The sequence below is a fragment of the Thamnophis sirtalis genome, unplaced genomic scaffold (genome assembly GCF_051295495.1).
Source record: "Thamnophis sirtalis isolate CommonGarterSnake01/CBP01778 unplaced genomic scaffold, rThaSir2_p1.2 scaffold_6, whole genome shotgun sequence".
Classification (NCBI taxonomy): Eukaryota; Metazoa; Chordata; class Lepidosauria; order Squamata; family Natricidae; genus Thamnophis; species Thamnophis sirtalis.
Genome location: NW_028261386.1, coordinates 13951914 through 13976207, shown reverse-complemented (window position 1 = coordinate 13976207; position 24294 = coordinate 13951914). Strand labels below are relative to the sequence as shown.

Genomic DNA, 24294 nt, shown 5'->3' with positions numbered 1-24294 from the left:
TAAGTCTAACTGCTATTGTGTGTGCGCCCTCCCAATTCAGTGCAGCCGCTCCATCCCGTTAAACCGCCTCACGGTTTTTTTTTTAAAAAAGGAAACTCGGCCCGACCTGGGTTTAATGAAGGCGGCACTCTGCACACGCCCAGAGGACCTCCTCGCTTTTGTAACCAAGAGGCACACTGGAGCGGGAGCGGCAAGCGGGCTCGTCGTCACGTGACGGCTTTCTCTTTCGCCGCCCGCCGGTCCCTTTAAACCCTCTTTTAGCCGCGAGTTGGGAGGAGACGGAGGGAGGCTGGAAGGCGGCAGCGGGGGCGCCCCTTGTGCCGCTTGCTTCTCGGAGCGCTGTGCGCGGCTTCTTCGCCCGAGTCTCTCCGGCCGTCCTTCCGCCCTGACTCAGAGGCCGCTAAAGGAGGAGGACCGAGCCGGGAGCCCCCCACCCCACCGTCCATGCCTCTCCAAGCCGGGTAAGAAGAGCTGCGCCCCGCTCCTCTCCGGCCCCTCGCGTCCTCTTTAACCCCCTCAAACCGCCTTCGGGTCTGGCTCTGCTTTCCCCGCTTCGCCTTTGCCTTTTTGCAAAGGGGGAAGTGTGGGGCCGGGCGCCCGCGTGGATAGCCGGACTGCCTAGCCGCGGGTTTCCCCTTCTGTCTCCCCCCACCCCCGACCTGTTTCCATTGGCAGCGCCTCGGTTAGTGAAAGCTTTGCACCCGCAGAGTGCAGAGCTTTTACGGGTCCCGGCTTCGAACCTCTTCAAGCCATTCTCCAGACACGCGCGCGTGTGTGTGTTTTGCGTGGCTGTTTGTGGAGTTGTTGAAGCGGGGGGGTGAGTACGTCCCACGCTGCCCCCACTCCCCCCCATCCTGCACATTCCCACCCCTTCCTTTCGGTTTCCCTTGTTCTCTTCGTTGCTTAAGGATCTGGGGAGTGTAGGTGGTCGTTAAGCCGGATATTTGGAGGTGGGGTGGGAGGGGAAGAGAGATGTTATTTTGTATTTTGATTTGTGGCTAGTTTTTCTCTCCCCCATCATTTTGCTTTTGAATAGCAAGTGTTTTCCTTGGCGGGGGGAGGTGAGAGAAAGATGCACGCAACCCTCCCTTTCCCTTGTATCTTTATAATTTATATCGTTTCCTGATTGCTCATTTGTACCCTATGAGTATCAGTAAGCGTTGTATCTTTTTATTCTTGAAGAATGCATTTTATTCTCCTTATGCGGCGCCTCGGTTAGTGAAAGATTTGCACCCGCAGAGTGTAGAGCTTTTACGGGTCCCGGCTTCGAACCTTTTCAAGCCATTTCCCAGACACACGTGTGTGTTTTGCTTGGCTATTTGTGAAGCTGTTGAAGCGGGGGGGGGGCGGTGAGTACGTCCCACGCTGCCCCCACTCCCCCATCCTGCACATTCCCATCCCTTCCTTTCCGTTTCCCTTGTTCTCTTCGTTGCTTAAGGATCTGGGGAGTGTAGGTGGTCGTTAAGCCGGGTATTTGGAGGTGGAGTGGGAGGGGAAGAGAGATGTTATTTTATATTTTGATTTGTGGCTAGTTTCCCCCCTCCCCCATCATTTTGTTTTTGAATAGCAAGTGTTTACCTGGGGGGGTGGGGTTTGAGAGAAAGATGCATGCAACCCTCCCTTTCCCTTGTATCTTTATAATTTATATTGATATTGTCTCCTGATTGCTTATTTGTACCCTATGACTATTAGTAAGTGTTGTATCTTTTTATTTTTGAGGAATGTATTTTATTCTCCTTATGCACACTGAGAGCATATGCACCAAAGACAAAATCCTTGTGTGTCCAATCACACTTGGCTAATAAAGAATTCTATTCTATTCTATTCTTGCATGCAGCATCAGGATTCTTTGCATAGACAGGGATACACACAACATTTAGCTAGATCCACCTTTTCCATCTTCCTGGTGGGAAAGCTAATAATTTCCCCTGTTTCTGTGAATCAATTCCTGAGAGAAGCTCATGAGTCTTAATGGAAGCAGGGAGTCATTCACAAGAATATCCGAAAATGCCAGGGAGGAAGGGATGGGAGGGGGAATCTCCCTTTGACCTTTTTTCTCTGTGCTTCCACCTGTGCCAATGGCTGGCTGGCTGGCAGGCTTCAGAAATGGCATTTGTCCCATCCTGATGGCTGCCTGACTGATGGATGGTTGTTTGGCTGCATGGAGGCGGGTTTGTAAATGGTTCCGGATGGGGCTGCACGTTTCTACCCGCCCTTCGGTTCTTAATCAATGGGCTTCCTTATTAATGACTCGCCAAAGAAGCCACGTGCTGTGTCTCTTCTGTGGTTAGATGGGAGTTGAGCTGGCGGCTTCAGACAACTGGTAATGGGTGTCACGAAGGGACAGCAGACTATGGATGATCTGATGTTATTGGATTATTTTAATTGCCAGGGAGTTGCTTGTGGGATTTTTCTGCGGGGGGGGGGGGGGCAGAGGGCGGGTGCTAAAATCGCCTTGAATCTTCTCTGCGGAAGAGACAATATTCATTTCTCTGCCTGGAACAGCAAAATGGCTTGGCCCTCTCATTGTAGGTGTGTATGGCTGTGCAAGGAGCGTTTTTATGCTGTGTGATTGGATGCAGGGAACCCCTTTACTCAGAGACCACAGCATCCCCTGATCTTTTCCTTCGACTTCCCACCTCCCTGCTTTTCAACCCGCACCTTGCTGCATTATTTATTTACTAGCAAAAAGGGCCGTCAATATGATTGGCTGGTCTGTGCAAGACGGTGCATTGTAGAAGACCATATGTGTGCACGCGCACATTTGTGTGTCTCCCTACGATGTGCTCTGCATGCAAACATCGTCCATGGAAGGTAGAAGTCAGTGGGGCTTTTTTGCTGCAATCCTGAGTTCGTGCACTGCACAGAGATTTCATTTCCTCCCCGGAAAGGAATCATGAGTTTTGACTCTCTTTTAAACAAACAAACAAAAAAAAGCCACATTTAGGAATTCTGCTTGGATAGGGTAAAATTAGATGCTTTTAAGAAGTGAGTTAGATTCTGTGGATGGATTCCCAGATCTCTTGTCTTTTGGGACTGTGAGTTCTAGTCCTGCCTTAGGCATCAACGACGGCTGGGTGAACCTGGGACAGTCTCTCTCTCCCTCTTTCAGCTCAAACTACCTCACAGGATTGTTGTGGGGAAAATAGGAAGAGGAAGGAACATTAGGTATGTACACTGACTTGAGTGATTTATAAAAATAATACAGGTGTGATATTAATAGTCATTCCGTAAGTGGAGATATGGGCAGTCTCTAAATACGATACATACATAAATCATTAATTTGGGAATACATTTCTACTCTAAGTTAAAGGAGCTTATTGCTGTGTGTAAAAAAAAGAAAAACAGGATTTTCCGTCCCTTAAACCTGGAGAGAGGGTGGATCAGCAATGGGAAGTGAAGAATGGGCAGCTTGCCCTCCCTCTTTCTGAATTATAGTAGCCTGGGGATTGCCTGGTGGGAAAAGAAATTGGACTTCAGGATCAATGTTTGTTGCGTATTGTGGATGAATCATTGATCGTCATTTGAGAAAATATTGACTCCTGTTGGCAAGTGGTTCGCCTTTTGTATTAGATTTAAAAGAAAGAAAAGGGCCAAACAGATTTTTGAAAAAGCAGGTGTGTGTTCTATCAATGTATTACAGGTAAATCTTCAACTTAAAAACCAAAATTGAGTCCAACTTTTAATTATTAAGGCAGCACTTGTTATTTTTGCCCCATTTTATGATTTTTCTTGCCACACTACAGTCGTTACGTGAATCATTTGGTCATTAAGTGAATCTGATTTTCCTCCCATTTGACTTTGCTTTTTGGAATCCGGCTGGAAAGATTACAAATGGTGATCACATGAGCCCAGGACTATGCAACTATCATCAATTCATGCCAGATGCCTGAATTTTCATCATGTGATCATGGGGATGCTACAATGGTTGTAAGTGTGAAAACTGGCCATAAGTTAATTTTTTCAGTGCCCTTGTAACTTCGAATGGTCACTAAATGAATCGTTCTAAGTTGAGGACTATCTGTAGTTGCAAGTCTGCGATGCCAAAACTCTTCAAGTAATTCATAGAATGGCAATAAACTCATAAAGTCACCTACACATGAGTTGGATGGCTATATAAATTTGCTTGATAAATCCATTACATTATATAAAATACAACATCCATTCTTAAAGTAAGGAATAAAAAAAAAGATAGCAGCATGCAAGAAAACTCACGTTTTCTAAAGACTGGAGGGCTTAGGCTGCTTTAGATTTCTTGCAGCAGCAAAGAGGGTTGCAGGTTTTATAACTAATGCAGTAATCTAATAATAGTTTTCACTTGGTCTGCAAATGCACAACCCAAAGGTGCTTTTTCTAAAACACAACTGGACTTTCTTGGGTTTTTTTTCCTTTGAAAACCTACTAAAACAGAAAAACATCTTGAATGAGAAGCGAAATGTTTTCAAAGAAAAAACAAAGTCCAGTTGTCTCTTGAAAAAAGCACAACATGATCTGGATGATTGAGGATCTCCATAAACATTTATCCAAGTTGTCCAATTTCTCAGTTAGGGGGCCACCACTGAAAAGACCATGCAGCAGTCTTCCCCAACAGTGTGTCCCCCCAGTATATTAAGACCACAATTCCCAGAATTCCTAGACCAGTATTGGTTAGGTTAAGCTGCCAACCACCACTACAGGCAGTCCTTGACTTACGACCACAATTGAGCAGCAAATTTTTTGTTGCTAAATGAAACATTTGTTAAGTGAATTTTGCCTATTTTACAACTTTTCATGTACACAGTTGTTAAGTGAATCACTGCAGTTGTTAAGTTAGTAACACAGCTGTTAAGTGAATCCGCCCTCCCCTTTGACTTTGCTCGTCTGATGGTTGCAAAAAGGAATCACATGACCCCGGGACTCTGCAACTGTCATAAATATGAGTCAGTTGCCAAGCGTCAGAATTTTGGTCACTTGTGGATACATGGGGGATACTGCAATGGTCGGTGAAAAACAGTCATAAACCACTTTTTTCAGTGCTTTTGTAACTTCAGATTGTCACTAAATGAACTGTTGTAAGTCGAGGACTACCTGTACTTCTTTGGGACTTGAGTCTGCCTTGCTGCTGTACCTTGTGTCAGTATGGCCCAACTGGAAGAGTTCCAATCCAATCAGATCAGATAAATCCCTTTTTTTATCATCATACGAGTAGAAGATTTCTATTTATTTATTTGCATTCTACATTTACGATTTTTTATAAATAACTCAAGGCAGTAAACATATTGAACATGCATATCCAACACATCTTCCTCCTCTTATTTCCCCCCCAACAACCAAGAAAGAGTGACTCAGCTGGCTTTCATGGCTAAAGTGGAATTTGAACTCACAGTCTCCCACTTTTTAGCCTGGTGCCTTAACCTCTACACCAGGGGTGTCAAACTCACGATGTTATGGTGGTGTCATGTGACGTATAGGGACATCCACCCCCTTCGCTAAACTGGGAGTGGGCGTGGCCAGCGCGGGATTAATCCGGCCTGTGGGCCGCGAGTTTGACACCCCTCCTTCTAGAACAAATTGTCTCCCTCCAGATCTTTAAGAAATTTGCTCATTTTGTATTCCTTCCCCTACTGTTGATGGAAGCAAACTTCTATTTCCTACTTGATAGAGCCTTTCACTAAATTAATATTAGACCCTCCTAATGATTTGGCAGTGCCAGCTGAGATAGTTAAGTGGTCTAGAATTTTAGATTACATCAGGGAACATTCAAAAGAAAGGAAAAAACATAGCAGAAGAAACAACATAACATACTCCTATTCCTCAACTAACGATCTCTTCATGACTGCATGAATATAAGGATCTTAATTCTGTGTGCCTCTGTATCAAGTTACTTCTGAGATTCATTTTAATTTTGTTACCCACCTGTGATCTCTCTTCCAAGAAGCTTGGAGAGGATGGGTAATTTTCTCTTTCAATCCCTAATTTATGCTTCTGGGAAAGGATGACAGTAATGGTGTCAGAATCGGATCACTATATGGGGATTTTAATCTGGAATCTTTCATCCCAAATTTTAGCCTGACATCTTAACTATTTGTTTTGGTCCAAAATCTGCTCAGGTGTCACTTTGATTTGAAATCTATTTTGGCTCAATAGAAGTTGAGTTGCTGGTTTGAGCTTCCAGGAATGTAGTTTTACAGAAGGACCATTTTAATAAGACAATTTAAAGTCACCAACTGGAGTGGACATAATGGAATAGCTCAGGGGTGAAATTCAGCAGGTTGTGACAGATTCTGGAGAACCGGTAGTGGAAATTTTTAGTAGTTCAGAGAACTGGCAAATACCACCTCTGGCTGGCCCCAGAGTAGGATGGGAACGGAGATTTTGCAGTATTCTTCCCCTGCCACGCCCACCAAGCCGCGCCCACAGAACCGGTAGTAAAAAAATTGAATTTCACCACTGATGTTGGGAAAATGCATTGGGGCCCTGAAAGAGATGGAGGGAGAGGGATTGTAATCAACAAAACATCAGTTTTCCTCTCTGTGAAGTCTTTTAGTTAAGAAAAAACCTTTGAACAAGAGGTAAACCTATAGTGATTTTAAAAAGTGGCTATATCTGAATGAATCCTCCCCGCAATATCTCATGAAATTCTATCAAATGGAAACCTAAGGTTTTGTCAGAACACCGTATGGGTTGTACTTTTCTCCAAAGCACCTGAAGGTAGAACAAGAAGCAATGGGTGGAAACTAATCAGGGAGAGAAGCAACTTAGAACTGAGGAGGAATTTCCTGACAGTTAAAACAATTAATCAGTGGAACAGCTTGCCTCCAGAAGTTGTGAATGCCCCAACACTGGAAATCTTTAAGAAGATGTTGGCTAGCCATTTGTCTGGAACGGTATAGTGTTTCCTGCCTAGGCAGGGGGTTGGACTAGAAGACCTCTAAGGTCCCTTCCAACTCTGCTATTGTATTGTATTGTATTGTCCACGATGTATGACCAGAATTAAGTCCAAAATTTCGGTTGATAAGTCAGACATTTGTTAAGCGAGTTTTGCCCCATTTTACAACCTTTCTTGCCACAGTTGTTAAGTGAATCACTGCAGTTGATAAATTAGAAACCCGGTTGTTAAGTGAATCGGGCTTCCCCATTGACATTGCTTGTCAAAAGGTTGCAAAAGGTGATCACATGCGCTTAAGACACAGCAATGATCCTAAGTATGAACCAGAAGTTTGATCACACGATCATGGGAATATGCTACAAAGGTGGTAACTGTGAAAAATGGCCCTAGTCACCTTTTTCAGTGCTGTTGGAACGGTCACAAAATGAACTCTTGTAAGTTGAGGACTACCTGTATGAACAATCCTGCACCAAGGCCTATGCATGTTCAGCCCTGTGCTGTAGGACAGGCAGTCAGAGATCACTTATCACATTTCACAGATAAATGCAGTGCTGTCATTTATATCATTTACAGCAAGTAGCAAACTTCACGGCTTGGGCACATCAGAAGTTGAACATCTTTCCCAGGGCTTTTCTTTCCTTTCCCTTAAGAATTGAGCCCCTCCATCAATCTTTCATACTTGGAAAATGTCAGACGGAAAACAAGGACTAAAATACTAGGATCCAATTCAATTTATTAAAAAACTAGTCGCTAACCCAGCGTTGCCTGGGCATTTATTTTTAGTGGGAAAATGTCCGGATCAAATGTAATTTCTAATGTTGGATTTTCCCCCTTACCAGAAGGAGCCCCCTTGTGGAGTACTGTGCAGCCATTCCCATTGGAACTCCATGCACTGTATAGTAGAAACCATTTTGCGGCAGTACGGTAGAAGTCATTTTAAGGTACAGCAGGCTGTATCTTAACAGAACACACACCCTGGGGGGTTTTTAGGGGTGTCTTGCCACCATGGTATTTGTTTCCAGAGAGTAAGTCATCTGTGTACCAAGTTTGGTTGAAATTGTTTGAGGCGTTCCAGAGTTATGCCAGAACACATCTGTGCTCGCGCGCGCGCGCGCACACACACACACACACACACACACACACACATATATATATAATATTTGTGCTGATAAATAAATAAAGGGAGACTAGTATAGATCTATTTCAAGCTATTTAGCTCTCATCAGCTAGCCATACCCTTGTTGGGAATCGAACCTGTGCTCTATTGCCTCTTAGGCAGATGTGTTAACCATTGAGCTACAGGGCTCGACTCCTTCTCAGCCAGGCCAGGGTGAAAGGTAGATATTTAAAGTCACAACCCCTGGTATGCCCAAATATGGGAGGATATTATATATGTGAAGAAGAATATATATATATATATATATATATATATATATATATATATATATATATATATATATATATATATATATATATATATATATATATATATATATATATATATATATATATATATATATATATATATATATATATATATAAAGAAGAATATAGATTCTAAAAGAGGGAAATCAGAAAAGGTCAATTTCACTTTTAAAAACAAGATCAGACAGAACATAGACTTAATTTTCTCATTCTTATCATCATCTTTAACTGTTGAAAATATTATTTATTTTATTTATTGAATTTATATGTTGTTTATTACAAAGCAATTCCCTGGGACCTGTGCGAGATGTGGTCTTTACTTTCTATCAACTGCTTAAAGACAAGACAGTTTGTATCTCACAAGATTTTTAGGAGAGTAACTAGCTTCCAAGGAAGGAAATAAAAATTAATTTTGAACAATCTGATCGGACAGCTTCTGGGACACACATGTATACCACCTGACAGTAGGACAAAATTTCGGCATGTTTAAATTCGGCATTTTAATTTCAGCATCTAAGCACCTCCTTTCAAACAATTAAAGCATAATAGTTTTACAGGTTTGATAAAATAAATCAAAACTGTTTCAGAAGCTGCTTCATGCTATCTCTGCAAATGCAGATAACCTCTACGGACATCAAGAAATCATTTCTGAAGCAGCCATGAAGCCCCAAGAGAGATACATGTCTTGACATTCTAAAGCCCCCCTTTCAAAAGATTTATGCAGCTCAAGTTGTACAGGCATAGGCAGGCTGAGTCATCAACATTGCCCTGGGCTGTAATTCAGAATGGGTTATTAATTTAGTAGAAGGCTCTATCATGTAGGAAAAAGGACCCTGCTTCCATTGGTGTAGGGAAGGGCTCCAAAATGTGCAAATACCTTAAATATCTGGAGATAGCACTGCCTAATACAGAATCGCAGGCTAACAATGATTTGACGTCATTCACTGAGAGGTCACGTCTTGTGTTAAGTTATATATGATCAAGCTCTTCTGAAATTCATTGGTGCTCCACAATGGTCTTTCTTGAGCTGAAAGAATGTCAAGAAGTGTATCTCTAAAGTAGTTGGTGATCCAGACTACATTGGAGGCACTAATGGCAAATTGTTTGATAGAAACTGCTTAGCATGGATTATTATTTTTCTGTGAACCCAGATAATGATGGTTTTTGGAGTCCCATAAAGATACTGGCAATCACTAGTATATTTGATTTTACATGTATTAACTGCAGCTAGAATTGTATTTGCACAACAGTGGAAGAATGATGAGATAACGACAGGTGAGAGTGTAATTAAGAAAATGTTAGAATGTGCAGAAATGGATAGACTAATGCTTACTTTGAAGGACAAAGAGGAAACTGAATATTTTTTTTATATGGGATCTATTTTACCAATGGTTAGATAAAAGAAACAGAAGTTAGAAATGTGGGGACGTAAAAAGGATAAATGTTAAAATGGAGATTTGTGAAAGTAGATAAGTGAAATATTATTGTCATTAAAGTTTAATGTTATTGTGATGAATACTATTGTAAACACTTTGATTATGATTGCTTAAAAAACAGTTGTACCCAGACAACGCACTGTTTGATGGAAATTGATTTTTTATATGTTATAAAAATAAAATAAAAAATGAGAGAGAGAAAAAGATACTGGCAACCACTAGTAGCAAAAAGTGACCTCTTCTGTGAGAGACTATCTCAGTACGTGGGGGAAAAAAATCCTATCCTTTGAATTACAGATGAGTTGCTTATTACACTAAGTGATGGCAAACTTTTTCGGCACTGAGTGCCCAAACTGGAACATGTGTGCATGCGTGTGCATGTGGCAGAGCGCCAGAAACCCAAAGGCTATCTGGCTGGTACATGCATGACTGTTTTCAGGCCGGTTTTCGGACTGTTTTCAGGACTGTTTTGGGGTTATTTTCAGGCCATTTTCAAGCCATTTGTCAGGCCAAAAATGGCCAAGAAAGGCATTTTTTATGCTGTTTTCCAGTGCTCCAGCATCCGCGAAGACCAGCTGACATGCATGTTGGAAACCAAAAGAGCAGCTGGTGATGGTGCATGTGCCCACAGAGAGGGCTCTGCTTGCCACCTCTGGCACCTGTGCCATAGGTTGGCCATCACGATACTAAGCCATAATGTGATTTGTTTGGGCTTAGTATGATATATGAATCCTTCCTTTTAAAGCTTACTGGTTATGTGTAAGCCAGGCCTCTGTAGCTTATTCAATAAACCATGGTTTAAAAACACCTGTCATAAAATTTCATTTGGATGTAACTTTTTATACATCAGCATTTTAAAAATTGACCCTGTAACAGATGTGGAATACAGAGCAGTAGTTATAGTAGGAGACCAACCCCAAACAGTAACACTCGTGCCCCTGGATTTCAGCAGCACACAATACTGGAGAATCTAGGGAGTTGCCAAAATGAATCGTGTGTGTGTGTGCGCGTGTGCGTGCAAACCATCCACATGCATTTTTATCAATTCTAAATGTCTCATAAATCCTTTAATCTTGAACAGCCTTCAGTGGGACCCAAAGCCACACTTTGATTGACGTGCGGAGGGCTGAAGTGAACAGTGCAAAAATTGAAGTATGCGTGTAATTAAAATTAAATGCCAGAGACTTAAATGCACCTCACCTCCCACTGCCAGCTCATTAAGTGATACCTCAAAGTGAGAACATCTGCAAGCTACTGGAGGGAACAAAGGTTTGCACCCCTGCTTTGAATGGTTAGAAAACCAAATCTTACTGGTTGCCTTGTAGTTCATAACAAGGTAACACAATTGGACGATGCTTCAGAAACTGTACTGCAAGAGCTTTCAAACGGAGGAGCAGGTGTTGGGGTTAAATCAGGGAATTGTTGCAATAGGGATACTCTTGGAAATGCATGCTTTCTGAGATATTTCAAAGTCCCACAATGTGCTTGTGTAATGTGCTCTTTGTTATATTGCTGCTGATTAGTGCAGCCTTGCTTCCTTTTGCCTAATGTAACTGAATTTCCTACATTAAGGCACTGCCTCTGTAACATGATGCAATGGCAGGATTATATTTGCCTTAAAGTTTCCCAGTGTTGCATAAATCCTTCTCCCTTGTGTTTCTACCCACAGTGGGGACCGAATAGGAGATACCAGACATGTTTTCTGCAGGGTGATAGGCTTACATTTGCTATGCTGCTAAATACTGGTTTTATTAGACTTCTTTGACTGGATGTCTACCCTTAACAATCTCATTATGGATTTAATTGGATCAACTTCCATAGACATCTGTACGTTCCCCTGGGTCTAAAGCTGATTTGAATAAAAATGTACTTCATTGAACCTAGAAGATATGTAGATTTTCTAAAACAAGGTAGCAGAAGTCAAATTTGAAGAGTAGCCTAGTTCCTGAGGAAAACCCCTTGCAAGCTGTGTTTAGTGCTTAGTTATGGCCTATGGGGCCGCTCTGGAAACAGTGAAGTACCGGCCCATGGGGCCTCTGCCAGCGAAAACAGGCTCCTGATCTCCCTCTTGCAACCCTCTGCAGCAAAAATGGACCTTGGGAGGCTGTCCCAAGCAAAAATTGAGATTGCGAGCCTGTTTTCGCTGGCGGAGCACTCAGACTACCACAGGCATTCCCGACACGACTGACATCAAGCTGGCCACACCCACCCCGGGCCCCCCAGGTCAAACACAACCTTGATACGGCCCTCAAAGAAATTGAGTTTGACACCCTTGTGTTAGAAGATAAATGTCATGCTTAATGCCTGCCTATTTCTAGCAATTGATTTTCAATCTACGCATTTTTAGCATTTTGGTGAGCTGAAAGTGTAAAATCTGAGTGTTTACATCTTCCCTTTTCTCTAACAAAACATTTCTGCACAGCATTTATATTGGACATCCAGAAAACATATTTTCTGACCAGCTCACTCTGATAAAATAAATAGCTATAGCATCAACATAAATAAACTAAAAAGCACCGGAAAGGCAACAGCAGGGATAAAATCAAAGACTTTGAAAAGCCCAGGGGAACAAAAATGGGAAATGGTCTTTATTTTTAGCGTGGTTTGGTGATCTCACTGTAGCTCCTTTTGTATCAAATTTCACATTTCTAGGCCATGTGAAAGTCCATTAACAACATGGTCATCTATAAATAAATTTGCACAGAAATTTATTCAGAAGTCGGATGTAGCTTGATGGTGTGCACTGGATGCAAATTTTCAGTTTTTGCTGCTTTTTGTTTCCTTTTCTCTTGCTAGGGGGGGAAATTGGGTGTGGGAGGAAGAGGAGAAAATTGTATGGTTTGGGAACCATTATTATTTACTATATGTCTGGACCTATTCCTAATAGGGCAGTGGAGAAACAATCTGAGAGGTTTTTTATTGCTTCTCTGGACAAATGTTTTCTAAACCTTGAATGACAGACGGGCCCTTTAGCCAGTCTGGGCAGGAAGTCAAAGCTTGATTTTAACGGGTAGATGCTGGGGGAGTAAGCCGTTGAATGGGAAGTCATAATATTCACATTAAGCAGTGGGGTGTTTTTGGGTGGAAGAAGCTAGAATGAAAAAGCAGGAGCTTAACAACCTGCATTTAACGCAAATACACATGGACAAGCCAGGCTAATGCCCTGTTTATGTAACATTTTATGAATTCTCTCTTAGGCCTCTTTCTTCTTTTTCTTTTTAAAGCTATGTCTCAACAAAGAGGTGATGGGAGGATCCGGCATGGCATGGCCAGAGATAAATGTCGCTTATATTTTTAATTCTGCTCAACCCGAAGTTCAAAGCATAAATGCTTGGAAATCAAACCTGCTGTAGTAAGGCTGGTGACTATCCAAGTAAGTGGCTATTAATAAAGATCACTTAGCATGCTTGGTGTTTTTTACAACATAAGATGAGACCCAGCACAAATTGGGAGGCGCTGGACTGCAGTCCAGAGCTTGAGGCTGACTTCACATAAGTTAGGAAGGTTGAAGTACTGTTGTTTGGGCTTGAGTGGCTTGCAGGTTATGGTTTATTCATTTAATGCATTGTTGTGACGCTTTCCAGATAATCCTTTCAAAGCTGATTACAAAATGAAAATAAAGTACAACAATGGCATTAAAATAAATGTCAAATGATGAATGCACTGTAAACACCCATGAATTATATGGGAAGAGAAAGGAGAGGGAAAAGAGGCATAATATTAACAGAGAGCAGACAAGGTTAAATTGCTGAATTTAGGAGGCGCCCCCCAGTTGTACAAACAGGCACTTTATGGACACTAGAAAGAAGAGAATTCCAGAGAACATACAGAATAATAGAGAATACGTCTCCATATTTGATGCTGTTTGGGTACAGGTAGTCCTTGACTTACAAAGGTTCATTTAGTGACAGTTCAAAGGTACAGTGGGACTGAAAAAAGTGATTCATGACTGTTATTCACACTTATGTTCATTGTGGCATCTCCTTGGTAACTGACTCATATTTATGACGGTTGCAGTGTCCCGGGGTCATGGGATTTACGTTTTGCAACCTTCCGACAAGCAAGGTCAATGGGGAAGCCAGATTCACTTAACAACTATGTTACTAACTTAACAACTGTAGTAAAATGGAACAAAACTCACTTAACGGTCTCACCTAGCAACATAATTTTGGGCTCAATTGTCGTAAATCAAGGACTTTATTAAGTATGGAGGTGTAGCTAGATTTTCTTTGTACTCGCACCTTGATTTTTTTGTCCACCCAACATCTGCGGAGGGAGTGGAGCTGAGTTACCCCTCAAACGTCAGATGTCTGTGGTTGAAACTTAAAATACTGCTTGCCTGTTAAAATCCTAAACACAACATACAAGAAATTACCCCCTCCGAGATGGGATTTTCCAAGCAATGAAATGTATGTTTTAAGCCAAGCATTTTGCCCTTTAATCCTCTTATATATACGAATTCCCCCTCCCCCAGCCAGAATCTGCCATATCTAAAGGTGCTCAGAGGAGGCTAAAAAGGAGATGCCAGACAGGAGAAAGCAGACTATTTACTATTCTAAACAAGTTCAAGCGCTGTGGTTTATTAAACAATTATGGCTTTTTAAAATGCTTCTATCATTGCTGCAACATCTCCTAGGGAAGATACATTACATTCATTTATATAATATCTGTGTATGTATGCATGCACCTTGTGTGTGTTTGTGTGCATTTATTTATTTATTTATTTATTTATTTATTATTTATTTATTTATTTATTTATTTAACTTTAGCCATATATAATATCATCTCCAACCCAGCACTCAAATCCTGGGAGGCTGCAGTGAAAACATGGCAACCATTCCTACCAATGTGACAAATTTGCCAATCTGGTTTCGTTTAATTTTATTGTTCTGGTTTGATTTTCTTTCTTATGTCGATCCTTGATCGTAGTAATAAATTTGATTTGGTGGCTAAACTATAACGAGAGTAGAACAACTGTAGGAAGAGATGGTACGAGTCCCAGAAAAGAATGTTGGAAAATTGATTCCTCTCTTTACAAAACGAGCAGAAAGTGGACGTGAAGGAGGAGGGTGTGGAAGCTGCCTGGAATGGACAGGGATGCATTATGTTACAGAGCCCACAGAAATGTTTGGAATTGTGATAGTAGGAGGCATGCAAATTTGTGCCTCTTCTAATGATGAAATGACAGAAACGGAGGATTTGGAGTGGGGGGCGGGATAAACTATACACCAAAGAATAATGGGCTGAAAAATTGAAAATGAGAGAAAGCTGTTGTATAATATGTGCGTGGAAAAACAGACTGGCAAACAAGAATAAGGCATAATTAAGATTAAAAGATAGAAAATGGAGAGTGATTTTCATAGCCACAAGCGATAATTTGGGAAGTGGGTGAAGACGATAAACAAGAAATCTCTAGCAGAACGAATGGAATGCAAATAATGAAATTATTTGGGATGAAGCCCAAAGTGATGGGAGGAGAAATTCTTTGAAGGAAATAAAACGTGAAAGAATACAATGTGTTCAGAAAGAAAGCCATAAATACGGGTAGTCCTCTACTTACAACAGTTCATTTAGTGACCATTCGACGTTACAACGGCACTAAAAAAAGGGACTTATGGCAGTTTCCACATTTGCAACTGTTGCAGCATTCCTATGATCACACAATCAAAATTTGGATGTTCGGCAACTGACTCATATTTATGACAGAGTCCCGGGGTCACGTGATCCCCTTTTGCATCCTTATGACCAGCAAAGTCAATGGGGAAAGCAGATTCATTTAGCGACTGTGTTACTAACTTAACAACTGCAGTGATTCACTTAATAACCAAGAAAAGTTATAAAATGGGGCAAAATTTCACTTAACAAATGTCTCACTTAGCAGCAGTAATTTTGAGCTCCATTGTGGTCATTAGTTGAGGGATGTCTGGGTTGTGAAATGTTGGGAAATAGTCAATTTGAAGATGAGGATGATATAAAAGGAGACAAGTTTAAATGATATGATTTGGTAAAAAGTAGTAGCTGTACACCTACAATTGTACACAAAGGCTGTGCCTGACAATGCGAAGAAATTTGTTATTGATCTCCAGCAAGAAAAAAAAATCTAACACATCTGGCAGTACCTGTTGATGGCACAGGACAGAATAGGGCCTTGGAAGTCTTCCAGTCCAGCCCCCTGCTCAAGCAGGAGACCCTACATTAAAGTGATGGCTAACCTTTTTGTCCTTGCTTGCTGAAAGCGCGCATGCAATAGCGTGCGTCCATGTGCCCACACCTATAATACAGTGCATGCATGACACCCCCTATGTACCCTGCCCCCTGCACATGTGCATGCAACCCCCTCCCCCCCGCGCTCCCCATTTTGGGCCTAGCAGGCCTCCCTGCAGCCTCCTGGACAGTGGTGAAATTCAATTGTTTTTACTACTGTTTCTGTGGGCGTGGCAGGAGAAGAATACTGCAAAATCTCCATTCCCAGCCCACTCCTGGGGCCAGCCAGAGGTGGTATTTGCCTGTTCTTGACAATAAAGTCCACAATATGCAAATAACATTAATATTATAGGCTTATCAAACACGTCTGCGTTATCTTTTATTACTTGTTTATTGCCCTATCTTACTGTGTTTGAGATAGTCAATAAACTATATCAGCCAGTTGGCTGTGGAATTCTGGGAGTTGAAGTCCACGCATCATCAAGCAGCCAAGATTGAGAAACATTGGACTATGTTATTGCATTGAATGTTTAGTGATTTTAATGCCCTATTCAGTATTATGATGAATGCTCTCCCCCCTCTGGTTTTAGAAGGATGGAATAGGATGAGATGGGATAGGATAGAATTCTTTATTGGCCAAGTGTGATTGGACACAAGGAATTTGTCTTTGATGCATATGTTCTAAGTGTACATAAAAAGACAAGATACCTTTATATATATTGCTCCTGCCCTCCTTCCATCTATATAGGATTTATTTTGTTTAATTGACTTTTTTTCTCTGAAGATTTTATACCTTCTCATGTGTGCTATGTGATGTTAGGTACAACCAATGCACATAGTTCTTGACTCCGGACCACAATTGAGCCCAAAATTTCCATTTTAAGACAGTTAAGTGAGTTTTGCCTCATTGCACGGCCTTTCTTGCCACCCTGAAGTGAATCACTGCAGTTGCCAAGTTAGTAACATGGTTGTTAAGAGAATTGGTTTTCCCCATTGACTTCGATGGGTCCTTTTGTGACCGACGACCATCATTCTTTTAGGCAGCCACATTGAGAAGTACTAGAGCGAACGTTCTGCCCATCTTCTTAATATGTGAAATGATTCTTGTTTGTAATATGAAACATACAAGGATTTCTTGGTTTAGCAAGAGATAGTCTAGAATGGGTGTCAAACTCAAGGCCTAGGGGCTGGAATCAGCTTACAGGGCTCTTAGATCTGCCCTAGAAACAGCGAAGAACTGGCCTGTGATTTTCTGCTAGCAAAAACGGAGTTCAGGAGGGCTGTGTGCAGCCCTCCCTGGCTGCAATGGCCTCCTGCCACCACCACCCCGTGCCACCCCCACCACCCCGCGAGCTCCATTTTCACTGGCAGAGGGTGGCAGGAGGCCGTTGCAGCTGAAAATGGAGCTCTGAAGTCCGTTTTCGCTGGCAGAGCGCTTGGGCAACCACAGACACCCCCAACACAAGTGAGGTCAAGCTGGCCACGCCTACTCTGGCCACACCGGCCATGTCCCTGAGGTCAAACACAATCCTGATGTGGCTCTCAATGAAATCGAGTTTGACACCCCTGGTCTAGAAGCAGATTTGAAGGTTGTGGTGGAAAAAAGACAGATGATGCAAATTTCTTTGAAAAATGATGTAACCACCCTTAATTCAGTAGAAATAGCTACTCGGAAGGGCACTACTTGGTCATATTCTTTTTTGCCCAATTCTTCACCACTGTCTCTGTTTTCCTCTTATTTCTTAAGTTGTTTTTCTTCCTTAGCTTGGCAAGCAGGTGACTACATAAAAGAACACTCTCCACACAAAGCAAAATTGAAACACCGAAAGGCAATTTCAAAATGAAGCAAAAATCAAGAACACCGCCGGCATTAGCTCAAACTGACAAGAGGGAAGTTCAAAAGAAAAAGTAGTTGGAGCTTCAAACCAACTTCCAGCAAAAGTAGAGGTCAATCATTAGTAACTGAGTTTAAACATGCTTGAGACAAACACATGTCCATCATCTGACAAAAAATAAAAGTGAAATAAAAATGGATAAAATATAACAATAATAATTAGATATAATAACAAAATAAAAAGAAAGCAAACAACAAACTCAACGGGCAGACTTGATGGATTACTGGAATATTTTTTTCTGCCATCAGTTTTCTATATTTCTGTTTACTCTAGAGAAAAGAAAAAAAGAGAAGTACCGTAAGAATTCACACGGTAATGTCTGGCATCAACATTGAATTGAAAAAAGATTTACTTCCTCTCTCATTATAGTACAGCTCTGAGTCATCTGTCAAAATTGGCAGGTTTTGATCAGACCACAGAAAAACTATTGTTTCCATGACACTTAATCTGGGAAATCCAACACCACAGGTTGCATCAAAATAGCTTTGGAAACATTGAGAGTGTTTCGGTCTTTTAAACGGACTGAGACATCATGCTGCATGTTTCTCAAATATCTATGCTTAAAAACTTGTACTTGCTGAGAAAGAAGTTTCGCTTCTCATCCATGAAGCTTCACCAGTTTTCCCTGGCAGGGGTGGGGGAGAGAGATGGAAGAATTAGTTCTGACCTCCCCTCCACCAAAGGGGAAAAACATAATCCAGTTGGCTTTTGAAAAAGCACCTTTGAGACAACCATGACCTGGATGACTGAGAATCTCTATAGATATTTGTAGCTCAGAGTTGAAATGATGGGTCCTTGGTGCTCTCTGAACTTGGTTGTTTTCTTGCAGATATTTTGATACCCAAACTAGATACCATCAATATTTCTAGTCAGTGCTAGACTGGCAAGAGAGAGAGAAAGAGGAGAAGGGGGGGTGGATGAGAGAGGAGAGAGGGGGTGAGGGAGAGGGGGGGGGGAGAGAGAGAGGGGGGGTAAAATCAAATCCTCCTATTTGAACCCATGACTATAATTTTGCACTTTGCAAGACATCAGAATATATTCACAATGCATCTAAGAACTGAAATCCTGGCTCTCAGAATCTAGAAAGAACCATTTTCCTCAAGGGAATAGTCCAGTTGTCTTTTGAAAAAAAATACCTTTGAGACAACCTGTCCTACAAATATTCTCCTTTATTGGTTTTGCTAGTCTGGACTGCAAAGTGGTGAATTGGGCTTCCTTTTCTCCTTTATTTGGCCACATAGAAAGCAGAAGCTTAAACCAGAATGGGATTTAGCCAGGGGTAGCAGAATTCTGCTCATTTAAATGTCCAAACTATCCCTGAAGAATGGAAGACTTTAGCCTTGAATTTTTGCAACATTTGTACTCAACAGAATGAAACTGAGATAAAGCTAGGCCTTCGGCTAGTCCTTGTTTTCTGACTTTTATTGAAATGGATGGTCTTGGTGTTTGGTGTATTTGAGGAACTGCTGGAGAGAGCAACAAAATTCACACTAGAGTTTTCTCTCTGTTTCTTACTGGCACTGCTTTGCACCGGACTGCGAGCCAATCTTCTTGTGGTGCCATTTGGTGCCGCCTTGTACCTCTGGGCTGTTTAATAGTTGAAACTCTTGTGAAATTCCCTGAATGCTGAGTTGTAAACTGGCAGGCTCTGAGTCTCAACAATTCCCTTTTATTCGCCTTAAAAAGAAAAGAAAAAAAAGAAACAAAGCCTTGACTTTCTTGTGACTGAAAAGCAGCCGATTATGACTCTTCATTGAAGCTCTTGCTTGTCGTTCCTCCATTTTTATGTAAAACTGAAATCTTTTTCCTTTGGGGGAAGAGATTATGTCATTATCTCTTCTTCGCAATTAAACGCTGTTCTTGAAAATTGAAAAACCTTTTCCCTGGTAATTCTTGCTTTTCATGAACTCTCCTTCTAATCTCCATAGCCAAAAATGGGCTGCTGGTTAGGATTCGTGTTTGTTTGGACCAGGGGTGTCTCAGAAATAAAGGGATGCGGTGGCTTGGTGGCTAAGACGCTGAGCTTGTCGACCAGAAAGGTTGGCAGTTTGGCTGTTAGAATCCCTAGCGCCGCATAATGGAGTGAGCGCCCATTACTTGTCCCAGCTTCTGCCAACCTAGCAGTTCAAAAGCATGTAAAATGCAGGTAGAAAAATAGGAACCACCTTTGGTGGGAAGGTAACAGCGTTATGTGTGCCTTCGGCGTTTAGTCACGCCGGCTACATGACCACGGAGATGTCTTTGGACAGCGTTGGCTCTTCAGCTTTGAAACAGAGATGAGCACTGTCCCCTAGAGTTGGGAATGACTAGCACATATGTGGGAGGGAAACCTTTACCTGTGTTTCCCCTTCCCAGTTTAAGTTTTCAAAGATGGAGTTGGATGGTGTATCCCACTATAATCAGTTGTGATTTTTTTGCAGGCTGTCTGGGGGGGTATTAGAGCACTAGAGCTTGATGGAAGAACACCAATATGCAAGTGCAGATGTTGCAGTATTTCCATATTTTTAAATAAAATGTGCAAAGATCACTTGCTGCTTTGATCAGTTAAAAAATTCTATGTACGCCCTGTATGCATTCTTGATGCGGATGAAAAAAGAGAGTGCAAAATTTAGCTTGAAACTCAACATTAAGAAAACTAAGGTCATGGCATCTGGCCCTCTCAATTCCTGGCAAATAGATGGGGAAGAAATGGAGGTAGTGAGTGACAGATTTTATTTTCTTGGGCTCCAGGATCACCACAGATGACGACTGCAGCCAGGAAATTAAGAGATACTTGCTCCTGGGGAGGAAAGCTATGGCAAATCTAGACAGCATACTAAAAAACAGAGACATTACCCTGGTAACAAAAGTGCATATAGTCAAGGCTATGGTTTTCCCAGTTGCAATGTATGGCTGTGAAAGTTGGACCATAAAAAATGCTGAGCGCCAAAGAATTGAGGCTTTTGAACTATGGTGCTGGAGAAGACGCCAGTTAGTCCCTTGGACTGCAAGGGGATCAAACTGATCAGTCCCAGAGAAGAATAACCCTGACTGCTTTTTAGAAGGCCAGATTCTGAAGATGAAACTCAAATTAGAGCCGAGGTGGCGCAGTGGTTAAATGCAGCACTGCAGGCTACTTCAGCTGACTGCAGTTCAGCAGTTCAGCTGTTCAAATCTCACCGGCTCAGGGTTGACTCAGCCTTCCATCCTTCCGAGGTGGGTAAAATGAGGACCCGGATTGTTGTTGGGGGCAATATGCTGACTCTGTAAACCGCTTAGAGAGGGCTGAAAGCCCTATGAAGCGGTATATAAGTCTAATAAAATAAAAATAAAATAAAATAAATAAATACTTTGGCCACCTAATAAGAAGGAAGGACTCATTGGAGAAGAGCCTAATGCTGGGAAAAATTGAGGACAAAAGAAGAAGGGGACGGCAGAGAATGAGGTGGCTGGATGGAGTCACTGAAGCAGTAGGTATGAGCTTAAATGGACTCCAGAGGATGGTAGAAGACAGGAAGGCCTGGAGGAACGTTGTCCATGGGGTCGTGATGGGTCGGACACAACTTTGCAACCACCAACAACAAATATGCACCCATTTCCCCCTTGAGATTATTTTTCCACCCATCCCCCAGGCATGCTAACTCTTCACAGATTTGGAGTTAGTTTCATCGTTTGTGAATTCGCCGTTCTAAGACAAAATGAATCAAAACTGCCTAAACTGAATTCTAGTCCTTATGGTTCTTGACTAGAAAAAAAATACATGGGGAAAATCACAGAAGCTGAGTCAGCAAGAATTCTAATTGGCAATAGTCCTCAACAACATAACCGTTTGAGGTTATGATGGATCCCCACAAACATTACTTATGACCTGAGTTCCCAAGTCCCAACAACCGAGCATTTTGGGTGCTCAGAAGCTGGCCCGCATTTACTGCTGTTTGCATGGTCCCATAGTTACGTGATCATGAATTTATAATTTTTTGTCCAAAACAGGTGTTTACTTCTGCTTTTGGGGGTGGGGGGAAGAATTCCCTATCGCAAACAATGGGTATGTTTAAGGATTGCCAAGTTTCCTTAACAAATGACCTGTTGAATTAGGTCTGGGCCATGTAGTGACCCTCTTTACAGCATAACGACTTATGACCAAAATGGACAGATTCCATTATAGCCATAAGTTGTGAATTACCTGTGCCAGTTTATCACTTCCACAGAAGCCGCTTTCCATGCAGAAGAATTCAAACCCTGGTGTATTTCCTTGATAAGAAATGTTGATTTCTTGCTTATATTGCCTCACCCTCAAAACACAGAGTTCTATTTAATTTTATTTTAATTTCACGACAGGTTTAACCATTGTTTCAATTGGGAAAATATGACCATCCTAGACTAAGTTAAGTCCAAAAATGCTAGGGAATTTCCAGAAGCCTGGCGCACTGACAAATCAGCCATCAATAGACACATAGACATTAACTAGACAATAGACAATGCAAAAGAGACAATCACCCAGGCCCAAAAAAGGAAGAAAAAGACCCAAGGACCTCTCCACCAACAATCAGCACCCAAATTAGCATAAATTAACTTCAAGGTTATCATCAGACCAACAACCAAGTAAACAATACTTCAAGAAACTGCCAAAGAAGCCAACAGCAAACAGCTCAACCAAAGAACCTCTAAGACCACCCCCCAAAACACTGACAGGCAAGCTACCAGAATATAAACTGTTAGAAAACTGCACTCCTTACTAACACTGATGATGCTACCTAGTTTAGGTAATGAAAGGGTTGCAAGAAAATAAGTTTAGGAAGTTACCACTCAGCCCTTTCCTAGAAAAATGAAATATCCTGGGAAATATTGAAAAGGCAGAATATTATATTTCCCTGGATAGGAAATGGAGATACATGTTTTAGGCAGGAAACAGACTCACACTTAATAGCCCCCACCTTTGTCAATGGGCCATTAAAATGCCCCAGCCAGTCTATTCTACATAACAAGGATCTCCCCCCCTTCAGCTCCAGGGTGATGGGATTAAGGCATGATAGTATTCGCCCTTTACCCATCTCACCACAGGGCACTTGGGAAGAAGCAATGCTCAACCAAACCTGGGCTCAAAACACAGCCTACAGAGTTGCCCCTGCACGGCCCCATGGGAGTGTTGACAACCAATCAGAATACATGCTCAAGATCAAAGGCCAGGGAGGGCATAAAACCAGGAACTTTCAGCATCTCTGCCCCTTTTTCTTCTTCACCCAATATCTTGAAGCATGTGACTCTCCCTTTTCTGTTCAGGAGCTCAAGCCATATGGTCCTGTCCACCATTAAACCATCTTTCCAACAGCCTCCAAGTTTCTAGTCTCTCTCCCCCCCCCCACTTGGAACTGAACCCAGGTAGACATTTCTTCCAACACAACCAAGCACAGAGCACCAAGGACCCCTCATGTCAACCCTGAGCTACAAATAGTGTATTCTTTAATAGAGTTCTATTTCAAAGTGATCTGCAGGAATCTTGACTTGCTAAAAGCATTGGATTTTGTGTGTGCAGGAAGTGGATGGCTATACAATATGTTAAATGCTTCAGTCCATGGCTCTATGATCAGTCATCCGAGTGATGAGTTTCAAGTAGATGAAGCCGTCCGTCAAGGAAACCTGTCGCTCTTGCGTGATATGAAAGGGAAAACCCAGTGAAGGATGGAAAGATATTCAATATTACACTGGATGAGGCAGTTGATTTCCAAAGCCTTATGACCTGGTCAGTTAGCCGCGTCTTATCTGACGGAGAATCAATCTGACAATGAAAAATCTGACTGTCATTCTCATTTAGTTCCGGTAAACGTGGAAAGGGGAGGTGGAATAAAAGATAAGCGCATGTGAAGGAGGTAGTTCAGCAATGGGAAGATGAAGTAGATATTCATGGACACAGTGATGGAAGCTGGATCTATTTTTTTTAAATTATGGGATGGGAAGGCTGGTGCAGGCCACACATTCATGAGGTGACTGTTGTCAGGATTCCAAGTAACACCCACAATGAAAGAAGACTCTGAGGCTTAAGGTTCCTCAAAGTTCCATTTTATTAGAGATGTCATATTGCTTCATCTGGGAAAACCTGAAATAAAAGTTTCCAGGTTTTCCCCACCCAAATGAAAGTCCAGGTCCCTGCTCAGCACCCACATGTCCATCACATGGTCCAATCAGGCACCATCCCAACTGGAGATGCCTCCCAGTCACGCCACTCAAGCTGCAGGGCAGGATGACCTTTACTCTCTGAGAAAGAAATGTTGTTATGACTATATATCTCCCATACTCCATATAATCCCCCCTATAATCCCATTTCCCCACAGCATTAAATCTGGCAGGCCAGAAAGCCCAATGCAAAAACTTGCTTCCAGGCGTGACATCTGTCTCTTAGCCCAATCATCCTCTTACAGAATTGGGAAAGTCCTGTTGCGGTCTCAGAGGGCAGAGTATAGATGTAATAATTTTATTCATGCCATTATCT

General features: G+C 41.9%; 1 protein-coding gene across 4 annotated transcripts in view; it reads left to right on the top strand.

The window, feature by feature from the left end:
* The first annotated feature begins 226 nt into the window (after positions 1–226).
* SH2B2 (SH2B adaptor protein 2) overlaps positions 227–24294 on the top strand; it is a 68369-nt gene continuing 44301 nt past the window's right edge. For 2 of the 4 annotated variants that reach the window (XM_087717237.1, XM_087717234.1), the window contains exon 1: positions 228–461. In XM_087717237.1, coding sequence (XP_087573363.1) covers positions 445–461 — 17 coding nt within the window. In that variant the 5' untranslated portion in view covers positions 228–444. Of the gene's footprint in view, positions 462–12953; positions 13103–24294 lie in introns of all 4 variants that reach the window. The other 2 variants (XM_087717236.1, XM_087717235.1) reach the window with 2 other exon arrangements.